Here is a 13438-nt window from a genome sequence, read left to right on the forward strand (position 1 = left end):
CTGTTTCATTGATTACTCTTCATTGGGAATACAGATATTTCTTGAATTGTCAGTAATGAAAGGGTTACTATTTACCTATCCACAAGATATATTTTCCCTTTAATGTTTTTGTCTTAATTTACTACATTGTTAGAAATTGAGGAAGTTTGGATACTAGAGCACATGAAATGGACATTGGTAGTTCATCCACATCTCAATTTCGATGTAAATGTTAAGAAAGAAGAAGCTTCCTTTAAAATTCATAGTTTTTTCCTTCTGAGACAAAATTATATTATTTTTCTGAGTCTTTATTTTGTTCTTCTTTGTCCATTCCAATTTTAATTTCATATATAGTTTAAGACAGTTTTTTAATGTGTTTTGCCAGACTTTTTTGTTTATTTTACTTCCTTTCAAGATCATCTTTCCCTTTAATTCAGCTTTGCCCATCAGTTTGTTATTTTCCCTACTATTCTTCTTTCCACACATTTTGCTCTCCAGTTATATGACATGATCCTACTTACATAGATTTTTTTAAAAAGACAAAATATAACTTTTCAGATTGTACATCCTTACTCCTTTCACCATTCCTCTTTATAACCTTCCTTTTTCCTCCCTTATTTTCTGTTGTGTATAATGTTCTCATTCATTCTAAAATAGTAAGGAAATCATTTAAAAGAAAAAAGTTCACACTGCAGCCTGTCAGTCTGATCTCCCCCTTTTGTCAGTTGAGGCTTCCAATGGAACCCCGTGCTTTCAGAGAATTAGAAGTTGGACAAAGGTCCTTTTTAGTCGTAGCTGCCTCCATTTCTTTCTGGAGGGAGGGAAAATCACTCGAGTCATCTGTTTCATTAAGAAAAATTGTGGTTCCCTGTGGCCTCCATCCTACCCTCTGCCCAGAATGTAGTTGGCTTTGAAATGTTCTTAATGCCTACTATGTATTCTCTTCATCTGGGTAGTAGGTGCTGCCCTGAGCATCTTTCTCACATCTGCTTCTAAAATCATCTTGGATTTTGTGACTCACTCTTTTAGAGTTTGAACAAAGTATTTACTGTAGGTTTGGGTATTCAATGGAATTTTATTGCATAATTATCGCTAGATTACTTAACCTAAGTTGTGACAGACATATTTTTTAAGTATGACTGACTGATAGACAGATTGGGAATTGCCAACTTAATGGGCACATTTCAAAACCTTGGCAAGGACAAGCAGTAATTATGTCTGCTGAGCTGCTTGATCAGGGGCTTGGAAGTAGCCCAGCAAACCCACTGTTTGAGCTCTCCATATCAAATACCCAGACCTATCTGATGGCAGTGACTTACTTTGAGGACTATATGCTATAGGCATGCATGCATACATGCACATACACACATGCCTCAATAGTGAAAATAATGGATTCTCAGCTCTTCTGTTCATTAGAGGACTAATTGTATCATAGGTTACACTGGTGAAAAAGACTCCTCCTACAAAGTTAATAAGAAATTGGTTTTTATAAGAGCTCTTCCTGAAAGGAAGCAGTAAATTGTCTCATTGATTAAGGTTATATTTGGTCTTTCTTTGTGCAACCACCATCACATAGACTCATTTTATAATGTTAAGGGACCAGTGGCCTTCATCCTGGGTAGTCCTTGGAATTAGGTGAATGAAATACACTAAAGTTATGCTCATTTCAAAGGTAATGGGTTTGAGGGCAGAATTGAAATAGATGGATTGCCTGATTTTTGAGGGAGAGCAGAAGGTACGAAATGTGAAGATCATTTAATGAGTTGGATCATCTAGCCATTTGTAGTTGTTTCTTTGGTATGGACCAAATGGGGTTGATTGTCTCCTTTGTCAGAGAAAATCAAAACCTCATAGCTTTAGAGCTGGAATGGGCCTGAGTATGCTCTAGACCAATCTGCTCATTGAATGAATGTGAAAGCTGAGTTCCATCAATGTGAAACAATTTGATCAAGGTCCTGCAGACAGTATATAGAAGAGTTAATCTTTGAATGATTGCCCATAGTTTGCAGATTCAGTGACTTTTCTGGTGCACTATGCTTCATTTCAGCACTTTGGCAATCTAATCTCATCCTGCTTTGATTCCAACAACATTCTGTCAGTGCCTTCTAGATTGAGAGATGATGGGCTAGAGAGCTAGGCTTCCTAACTGTGGCCAGAGGGAATATAGAATGTCATTTCTAAACATCTACCAGCTGGGGAGCTCCCTAACTTGAATCTTTGTTCCAAAGGAATCTTTAACAAACTTAGTCTCTTCCTACATGGCCGCAGTTTGTTCCAGTCAAGTCTGTTTTGGAGGTTTTAAGAGATTAATCATAAATGCTACCTCTCATCCCACCCAACACCCCTCCCCCAGATACCTGGGAAAGCCATAACCCAAACTCTGTGGGGCTGGGGTTGGTTTGGAGCTGGCTCAGTATGGTAATACTGATGCTTGACTATATAAGGTTAGGAGTAAGAGAGTTAGAATGACAGAGAGCAAAGTGGAGATACTGAGGATCTGGGAAAGGAGCACAGACATTATGGGGGAAAACATATCAGAACGATTTAAGAGGAGCAAGAAACAGGAATTTTCATCCAAATGTTGGAAGATTTCAGTTGAAATTTTATAAAATTCTACTTTTTAACCTTGAAATGAAGTCTAATAAAATTTGAAATATAATTTGCCAACGATTAGAGCTGACGATTCTGTAGTACCCTAAAAGCATGGTCTCAGAGGAAGCCATTACATAACTGCAAATTACAATCTAACTGTATTTACATTATATGTTATAAAGGAGTTGATTTTTTTAAGATCATAGTCTCTAGAAACCAGTTTAGTTTAGGATTTGGGAGTGGGGTAGGGTAGATGAAATTTAGATTTTTGGGGTTTGTCAGTATAGGGAACTATAGAAATTCATTTCTCTGTTGATTTGTAATTCATGTATAACTTATAGCCTTGGAAAGTTACCTGGGGCATGGAAGAATGACTTGGCAAAATAACACGGTATGTGGGGAGGCCCTTTATCCACAATACCATGCTAGAGATCAAGGGTCAGTATAGCTAGGTTTTCTCCCTGTTTTTTTTCTACTTTGGGTTTTTTTTAAAGTGATTTGCCCAAGTTAAGTAATTATTACTTATTCACACAACCAAGTAATCATTAAGCGTCTGAGACTGGATTTGAACTCAGATCCTCCTGATTCCAGGGCTGGTACTCTATCCACTGTGCTACTAGCTGCCCCAGGACTCAATTTCTTCAAACTTACGGTGTTTATAATATGATCCTTTCAAATCCATAAGGTTGTTGTGGAGATCAAATGAGAAAATGAGTATGGGAATGTTTAGAAAAGTATGAAGTTCTATAAGAATTTAAAGTGGTTTTATGCTATGTAGGAAAGCATATATATATATATATATATTCATTTTAATGCTTAAATAATGTTAATACTGATATTGTATAATGGTATCAATCCTTCTTTGCCCTTAGGGGATTGTGGCTCCCTTCCTCATCACTTGGCTCCCTTACAGGCTTTTGGCAGCTACCAGTCAGGTAGGATCAATTTAACTTTTCACCACACAGAGAAACATCCTTAGGAACCCAGGGAGGTAACCCATTTAAAAGTCTTTAGAAGAGCACAAATTTCCTTTTGCTTTAGTAGATTACAAGATAGAGGAAAGCTTTGATTGACTAGAGCCATTTCTACTGTTATCACACTGCTACTCATAATCATATTGGAGAAGTACATCCTTCCCCAAATCATTATTTTGATGTCATGTGGAAATTTCTTATAAACACTGAGCTGATTATTTATAGGAACAATACAAAAATGACATTACCTTCTCTCAGTTCAGTTCACCAATCATTTATTAAGTTCCTAGGGCATTGGCCTAGATACTAAGGATACAGAGTCAAAGATGGAACAGTCTCTGGCCTTCAGGAGCTTCTCTTCTCTTTGGGGGGTGAAATAGTATGTTCACCAATAAGGAACTTCTGGCTTGGGGAGGGCACCAATAACTGAGAGGATGAGGATAGATAGATAGATAGACCTCATGTAGGAGGTGAACCTTGAGTTGAAAATTGAAGGAACACCTACTAAGCCATTTTTTGACTGGAGAAAGAGTATGTTCAGTTTGGAGAGGCAGGCTGGGGACAGATGAGCAAAGTTTGAAATGACAAAAAGAGGAGTATGTGCTTTATTCTAGAGCCAGTGGGAGATATTGATTATTCTTGACAGAGGAATGACCTGGTCATATTTGTGCTTTTAGACTATCAATTTGATTTCTCTGTGAAGGATGGGTCTGAGCAGGAGACTGGAGGGAAGGAGACCAATTAGATAACCTAGTACAATAGTGGAGGCAAGAGGTGAAGAGGGCCTGGTTTAGGGTGGCAGCCTTGGGGAATTAGGGTGTAGTCACCATACTGTGAAAGGAGTCATTGGAAATAATATATAATGACAGTCAGATTCTCCCACTCTCTTTTTTCTTGGCATGAAAAAAATTACTGCTTCAGAACATTAGATCTTTGCCTTTAAAATGCATCTTTCACATTAATAAACCTTTATTCACAACAATGGATATTTAGTATTTCCAGAATACATATGGCACAGCAAGACACTGACTCGGTTGACTTTTCTGCTCATCTCCTGCTTAAACACTTGCTAATGGGCTGTCATTCAACAGATCCCATATTCCTAGAGGAGAAGCTCAAATCATGCTAAGAAAACACCTACAGGGTCTTGGATTTTAGCACTTTGGGAAGGAGATACTTGTCCTAGGGAAAATAGCATTTTCATGAACTCCATGTTCTTAAAAGCTACCTGGGCATCCAAAACAATCCTCGGATCTTGCAGAAAACCACTTTCTGGACTTGCTGGGATCTTTATCTTCCTTCCTGAGCAGTGGTATCCATAGTAGATTTAGCATTTGGACATGAGAATCCATGGAAAGAAAATGTCACTTGTGCTGTCACCATTTTGGGAGAGTTTTCTCTGTTATACAGTCTAGCCATGACCATGGCATCCAAGGCCCCAGCTGTCACTGAGCACACAGACACAAACCAGGCCCGGCACACCAAGGGATCTCATTCCCTGAACTCTGCTTAGAAACACAACACCAATCATGTTCAGGCTTCACTCATCATGTCTTAAAGTGACCCTCAGGCAATATTCACCTCTTGCTGCAATTTTGTTCAGAAAGGAATGGACTGTTTTCCATTTCTTGGGCTGGATGTACAAATTCAACTTGTTTTCTTGTAAGTCTGTGGTTTATCTTGTTTTTAGATATAAGAGATTTATTTTGGAGGGGATGGGTTTCAAGGCAATGGAGTTAAGTGACTAGCTCATGGTCACAGAGCTAAAAAAGTATTAAGTATCTGAAGCCAGCTTTGATCCCATGTCCTCCTGACTGCAGGGTTGGTCTTCTGTTCACTGCTCCCCCAGCTGCCCCAAGATTTGGCTTAAGTAGCACTTGTTCAGTCTGTCCACCTTGCCATTGAAATTTCAGCTTTGAGTAATTCTTGACAGCTACCATGTGTGACACACCTAAAATAAGCAGGCATTGTTATTTATCTGATTAAATGGCGCTATCAACCTATCAGCGAGATGGCACAGTGGATAGGGCAGTGAACCTAGTCAGGAAGACCTGGCTTCAGATACCTCCTAGCTGTGTTACCCTGAGCAAGTCACTTCTCAATGTGAAATGTCATCCTGTGTAAAATGAGCTGGAAAATGAATCTGCTCACAACTCCATTATTTTTGCCAAGAAAATCCCAAATGGGGTCACAAGGAGTCAGCCTTGACTGAACAAATAGCAGCAATAATAACATCATTATCATCATCATTATCAACCTACTTCTTAGCAAGGCATGAGCCAGGAGTTTTTTTTTCAAGCATTGGGATAAATCTGTGCTGATCTACTCACCCATTCTCACTTGATCCAACCACATATGTTCGTGGGTATGGAACAGAACCTATTAGCATGGTGTTTTAACCAGTAGAGCTCATCAGAAGACAAAATGCTTAAGTGACCTTTCAGCCTGAATGAATTTCCCCATGTTAACATGTGAATTCTCCTCAAATGACAAGGAGTTTGGGCAATTATTTGTTATCCCTAAAAGCTAGGAAGGTTCAGCAGTAGGTCCAGAGCCCTAAAATGAGTCCTGGGACAGACCATGGACTCAAAAGCACCTCCTAACCCACAGCTTTGACTTTCAGGGGCTATATTGACTTCTTGAATACAAGGCCTTGTGGGGTAGGGGAAGCAGCCAAGGCATCATCTTCATGCATGTTGGGGATTCCTTTAAAAGTCATTCATAATTCCAAGTTCATGAACTGTAAGCCTCTGACATTTTTTAATGTCTTTGATTTTGAGTTAATGATGATACAAGTCTGTTAAACATAGAATTTTCATCTTGTTCTGTTCTTACTGTCTAGACCCCTCCCTGAGAGCTGTCTCCTTTTCTCACACACATCCTAGGACTTAGGAGAGAATGTGGACGTGTTGGGGCCTCTAGATTGTTGCCTTCTTTTCACCTTAGTCGACACTTTGTGCTCATCTTGGAGACCTAGGAGAGGCCACATTTTCCCTGAATTAAAATGGAAACTCTGTCTAGGCCATATAGACTTTACAGTTGATGGTATTGGCATTTTGGAAGTTGCTGTTTCCCTCATAGATGAATATTACAAGGATTATCATCAATACTGCTTTTCATATTTTCAATAATTAGTTTAGTTTGATATAATTCACTAGTGCATGATTTACTGATCCTTTCCTTTTCCATACTGATGTCCATTTTTTGTGAATTTGAACATGTCTTCGGTAGAAGGCTTTAAAATTCTTTTTTAAAAAAATGTTTTCTTCTCTTTGTAATCATAGTTTATTTCCACATAATTTCTCCCCAAATTGGAAAAAGGCATCTGGTGAGGACTGATGGGATTAGGTTTTTTTTTTTTTTTTTTTTTTTTTTTTTTTTTTTTTTTAGGTTTTTTGCAAGGCAAATGGGATTAAGTGGCTTGCCCAAGGCCACACAGCTAGGTAATTATTAAGTGTCTGAGACCAGATTTGAACCCAGGTACTCCTGACTCCAAGGCCAGTGCTTTATCCACTATGCCACCTAGCCGCCCCTTAGGTTTCTTTTTAGGATTTTTTTTCTTCACTCATTGTGAAACCTAGGAGCCAAATGTTTTACCTTAGTTTCTGCACTAGAGAATCGGTCATCTCTGAACTGCTAATTGTAACATAGGGCCATAGCACTGAGTTATAACTTATCAGGAAGCATTTTGAAGAAGGTGGGCCATGTCATTTATAAACCTTCTTACTGCTCTTCTGTTCTCAGGTAACTTTTTGTCAGCCATCTTGGTCCTTCTCCAGTATGTCATTATCACTGTACTGCTTTGTATAAAGGCAGGAATCATCAGCAGGGAGACAAAACCAAGTAACAGGACCTCACTCGGACTGTTTATGAACATGCTTACAGTCTGACTTCTGGGATGGCTTATCTCAGCTCTCCCCATTCCCCACTTCCCACCCCCCACCCCAGTGCACTTTAGGCTTTTTGAACTTGGTCTCAGCATAGTTAAGTTTCCAATCCGGATGCTATTGCTGTTTGAACGGGGCGATATCATATCATATCATATCATATTCACTATACTATATTACATTATTATCTTACTTAATACTCTACTATATTATATTTTATATTACATTGCATACTTTAGTATCATCTAAGCAGACCTCTCTTTGCCAGTGTATTGCTCATCATTTTACAAATCAGAGTTCTATAATGGCAAGGCAATTCTTAGCTTGTATCTAGGGCTAAAATGATGGAGTGATTCCTTTTCTGCTCAGCGATTGATCTTTTAACATTCTAGTATTAATCATATTTATTGGCCAAGTGTTAGCCTAAGGACTTTTCAGTTTTGCCATGGGCTTTCATTCTCCTTTTATGAGAACAGGGCTTCCCCCTCTCCCCCTCTCCATTGCATAAAACTCTGCATATTGATTCTAATTGGAATTTCAAATTTGTGAATGCTAAATTATGTCAATATGCCAACCATAAATTGCCTCCCTACTCTTGAGCAGGGACTGTGCCACAGTAAAAGCATCTGGAGAAAAAGTGAAAATAAACTGTTCCCATTGGAAGACCAGTGGCTCATCCAAACCCCAACTCATGTTGGATTTTAGTTGGAACCACAGTGTGGGAAAGACTTGTGACCCTAAACTGGACCTCATCTAATTCAAACCAAACTTTCTACCTCTTGGACTGTCCCTAAGTACTTTAGATTTGCTTCTGGAAGAACTTACATAAATGATCAATGCACTAGAAGAGCATCCTCACCTTGGTTTATAGCATCAATTACACCATAAGCCTCCTAGTATCTCAGGGAAGTGACCCACAAAATGTTTATTTAAGCCCGACTCTGTGGAGTCAGGGTTGGGGGTACCATCATGAAGGCACTAGTGATGCTTTTGTTTAGGTAGCTTCTTAAGTCTGGAAAAAAACTTTCAGGAAGAACTGGAAGTCCTGTCCCTGGATAGTCTAGAAACTCTTTTGGTTTTTTTACAAACTTCCAAAAAGATTAAGGTCTCTCTTGCCCACATTATAAGCAGATGAAGAAGCTATCATACAGGCAGACATATTGAAGAGCTCCAAATGGTTTGACTGGATCAGACAGTTGGTATAGCATAGAGTGGCACTCAATGTCTGTTCAATTGGAGAGCTTCTCCACTTTCAGATTAAATGGAGAGCCTAGAAATGGTTATTTGGTTATTGCTGCCTTTGTTCTCCCAGAGCTTGAGAGCAGACTCTGATTTTTTCTCTACAGACAATTCTAAGTAATACCTGAATTGGCTGTGTCATTGAAAGTCATTATGAGGATGTAGGAGATTGTGTACCCACATGCACTTTACTTTGCTTCCCTTTCCTTTGTGTTTGTGATCAAAGACAAGAGGCAAATCAAACCAAGAGCCCATCTTTTAATGGTAGTTCTAGTGTATTTTATGTATACATAGAGAAAGCTTCTTAACTAGGACTGGGCTTGATGAAGAGATTGCCTTCAAGAGGGCCACATCTGGGAACCTCAAAAGATCTACTCTTCCTCTTTTATGCTGTCCATTTAGGTTTGACATCAAGGTCTTCTTAATTCCCCTCTGCGCCCTGAAGTGCACTCCTCCAAACCACTCAGACAAAATGTTGGCCATTTGTTGTACCATTCCCTCCCCCTCCCCCCACCTCCCAATCCCTTCATTGTTGTGACAGATCGACCAGCTATTAGAGAAGGGGCCCCTGCTTTCCAGCATGACTGCCTCCATAATCCCAGGGGTAACTCCTCTCTGAGGGTCACTGGATTCTCTTGAAAGCAGTGTTCAAATCAACTTCTGTGAGTCAGTCCCGATTCTGCTTGAGGCAACATCCATTGTAGCCAGTCTGCACCAGAAGGCTTCTTCAGGGATCACTGCTGTATTAAACTGTTTCATACACTGTTTTCCAGGTGGAACTGACTCCTCCTGGGAGAAGGAAAAGATGCAGTCTTCTATGGCTCCAGGAACCCAGCCCAATATGGGCCATGCCACACTGCCAGGCCAGGCCACCCTTGGAAGTGCCCATCCACTGAATCCTCTCCAGCAAAATCACCTGCTGACCAACAGTACGTATGTTATCCTCATTTCATAGAGAGGGAAGAGAACAACTCCCCCTCCTTCAAATTCACTAGACTATTTGGGTATGCAGTAGTACTGCCATTCTTTTCAGTCGGTGATTTAAGATCTTGAATTCTCCGTTTTGAGGGCTGCTGTTTAAAGAAGTGATGGAATGCAGGGAGAGTCCTGGTAACTAGGTTGAGGGATTCAGCTTCTAGGCCAGGAATTCTTAAGCTAGGACTGGTAAGCATTTTTAACAGTAATTTTGGAGAGGTTTCCTTTGTAATCCTTTGTCTTTTATTTTATGGTTTGAAAAACATGATTTGAATGGTGATCTGTAGGCTTCACTATATGGTCCATGGAGTCCAGGATCCTACAGAGCTTTCTTACTCCAGTGCTAGTTTTAACCTCGAAGGCCATTTTGGTTAGGGACGATAACCCCCTTTGTCTTTCTCTGCCACTTTGGCTTCTCTCATGGAGGGAGCCCTGACATTGACAAGCAACTGAGGACCATTTAAAATGAAGCTGTGTCAGCATCTCAGGTCTCTGAAAATCTACAGCAAGGGTGTGATGGGTCACAGAGGTGACCCCAGCTGCTGGGCAACATTAAGAAATGAATTCTTCCCTAAGGAGTCTGCAGGTTGTCGCTGAGTGATAACATCACTTGTCAATTTCAACAATAAGGATTTGTTGTCTTGTCCATATTCTTAAGGCTTCAGAATATTTTTGGCATAGAACTAAATGAGACAGATTGCTGGAGTGAGATGTACTGATGATGGTTTTTGTTTTAATGTTTTCAGCTTGGTCTCTGATTCCAAATTTGCATCTTCTTTGCATGAGGGCCGCACATGGGGCTCACTGTTCAAGGTCACTTTGGTGTCTTGGATAGGATAGATTCTTGCGGGGTGGGCATATTGTGGCCCCGAATTCACCTGTGTACCTTTTAGGCCCTGCTGCATGCATCTTACAACTCTCTTTGTAGTTTGCACGTCAACTGAACTTGAAGTAGGCGTCTGACTTGATGTGGCCAGATGGTGTCTGGGTGACGGTGACACTCTCCGGAGAATGAGGAAAGCTTATTAGGCTTTACCAGTATCTAGAGTGAACCGAGCCTTGTGTATGCTTTCAGCCTTTGATGGAAATGGGGACTAGGTTCCCCCACTTCTGTATTTGTGCTGATACAGATCATCTCGTAACTGGCCCATAAGTCAAGTGATGGGCTACTTAGTTTGGTAGTAAATGATATCACCGTGGAGGAAAGTTCTTTCTATCATTGGAAAGTTGAACTTAGGTTCAGTGTGAAATGAAGGGTAAGGAGAAAGATAATCAATGATTAACTTCATTTAGCTTGTACAGCCAGCTATTACAGCAGCATATGCTGTATGGTGATGAAAGTATGAAAATGCCAGGGCATGTCAGTAGCATTTGAGGACAAAGTCAGGCACACTCTGAGTTTAAAAAACAGAAAGGCCATTGTAATTCATTGCATTAACAGAAAAAGCAGTGCTGAGACACTTTGATGATTTATTTATCACAGAGGAAATGCTTCATAGTCGAGAAGTTGGGTCTCATAGATTGCCCCTTAAAAGATTTGAAGATAGTGAGTTTTGAGTGAATGCCAAAGGAAAAGAATCTCAAAGAGTTCCCTGATATTCCATTGCAGTCATTTGCCCTGGGGACATAGTGTCACAGGAAATAGGTAGAAGGTTCTTTTTCTGAGGTCTGTCCAAATTCCAGCTTTCTGGGTCTGCTTTGATCCTTGTGTGCTTTTGACAAAGGTGCATTTCAAGATTGTCTTTCCTAGAGACAGTAGTGACTGATGTGTCCTTCATTTAATTAAGACTGCCACTGCTCTGTCATATGACAACTGGCATGTCTGGCATCTTGGCATTGCAGTGTTGCTTTTTCCTCCCTCCCCCAATCTATCATGCCTTTCCTACTCTAGCCATAAAAATCAGTGTAAATGAATATATATAGAAGGGAGTTCTGGTTCCTATAGACCAGGGGTGTGGAGCCTTTTTTCTGCCAAGGGCCATTTGGATATTTCTGACATCATTTGAGGTCTGTATTAGTCAGACATTTAATTACTTCATTTCTAAAAAGGTCCTAGATTTTGTATTTTGAGTCTCAACCTTTGGCTGTCTTGGCCACCCCAGACCAATGCGGCCAGTGGGCCAGAGGTTCCCCAGCCCTACTCTATCCAGTGGTTCCTCTTCTCTGAATGTTGTGATTGACGTGTGGCATGAGAGAGACTAAGGTTGGCCAGAATTCTGCATGGAAAGGAGGTTCAGCAATCTTTCCTTAAGGGACTAATCTAAGTTTTCATTTTAGATGGATTTAAGTCAAATATTTTTAAAAAGAAAAGAAAAAAAGACATTGGTCTTCTTATTGTAAAAGCAATGTGAAATGTCATGGGTTCCATCAGCAAATCAAGTGGCTAAGGTCTAGACGTAGCTCAAAGGCAATAGGACAAATTTAGATCCAACTTTTTGGATTCCTTAGAATCCCATTTGGGATGTGATTTTGCTTTACCTGAATGAAATGAGTAACACTTTTACTATCACAACTCTGTCTCTTTTAGGGATTGACCTGCCATTTATGATGATGCCTCATCCACTGCTGCCTGTCACCTTGCCTCCTGCATCAGTTGCCATGGCAATGAATCAGATGAACCACCTCAATACTATTGCCAACATGGCTGCTGCAGCCCAGATGCATAGCCCACTCACCAGGGCAGAGGCTTCTGTCATCAAGGTAAAAAACACCAATGGGACTTAGGAGATGATACTTGGGGGGCATTACGTAGGAGGAATAACTGCATCCTAGTCATGGTCAGTAACTCAAAAGTAAGTTGGACTTGTGAGAAGTTGATGGTGCTGTTCAGAAAATGAGGTATAACTCCTGGATGAGCCAGTGTATTTAGGCCCCAGAGACTACTCATTAAACTAGCTATAGAGATAACCAGGGTGAGAGAGAAAAGATGCATCAGGAGAAAGCCTCTGACAATTATGGGAAGAAGTCAAAGCACATCTCGCCTTCACCTACCTGAGAATCTCTTCTAACTAGTCATATAGCCTTTATCTGAAGACTCCCACCTGCCCACCCCCCAGGAAGGGAGAAGTCCCTGCACTTTCCATTTTAGGAAGGTTTTTTCCCTTAATTTCAGCTGAAATCTGATTCTTTTGCTCCTGATTCTGTCCTCTGTGGGAGGAGGGAAGGGAATGGAAGAGAATAGGAGTGAGTATTTACAGAGCTTTTCCTATGAGCCTGACACTGCTAGTATTTTGTGTAAGTATCTCATTGGATCCTCACACGCACTCTGTGAGGTCAGTTTTGTTATTATTCTCATATTCCCGTCAAGGAAACAGAGCAAACAGGGTGAAGTGACTTCTTCAGGATCATATACTTAGTATCTGAATCTGGATTTGAACTCAGGAAGTTGGCTCTTCCTGATTTAACATTCTATCCACTGGGCCACCTGGTTATCTTGCAGAACAAGTTCAATCCCCTCTTTCAGGGAACAGTCTTTCAAATACTTGATAATCCCTGTCCTGTCCCTCTAAACATCTTATCTTGTCCATCCAAGCAACCCCACTTCATTCAGCCAATCCTCCTGTGGCTTATACTTGAGGTCCCTTACCCTCCTGATCATATTCTCTTCATGGCATCTAGACTATCAATGTTCTGCCTAAATTCTGGTGCCCAGAATTGAACATATCATCGTGACATAAAAAGACTCATATATTGATAATGACAGTTAAAGAACTTTTTACTTCTGCCAGCAAGGTGATAGAAGAGTCTATAGGTATGGAGGGTTATGGAAGTTCTCATGGTTACATGGAGAAC

At 40.3% G+C, this 13438-nt stretch overlaps 1 protein-coding gene across 3 annotated transcripts in view; it reads left to right on the plus strand.

Annotated features, from left to right (window-relative positions):
* DACH2 (dachshund family transcription factor 2) overlaps window positions 1–13438 on the plus strand; it is a 400510-nt gene that overhangs the window by 300400 nt on the left and 86672 nt on the right. For all 3 annotated transcript variants that reach the window (XM_074203764.1, XM_074203765.1, XM_074203766.1), the window contains exons 4-5: window positions 9445–9600; window positions 12174–12346. In XM_074203764.1, the coding sequence (XP_074059865.1) occupies window positions 9445–9600; window positions 12174–12346 (329 nt within the window). The remainder of the gene's footprint in view (window positions 1–9444; window positions 9601–12173; window positions 12347–13438) is intronic.

Source organism: Macrotis lagotis, chromosome X (assembly GCF_037893015.1).
Source record: "Macrotis lagotis isolate mMagLag1 chromosome X, bilby.v1.9.chrom.fasta, whole genome shotgun sequence".
NCBI classification, from domain to species: Eukaryota; Metazoa; Chordata; class Mammalia; order Peramelemorphia; family Peramelidae; genus Macrotis; species Macrotis lagotis.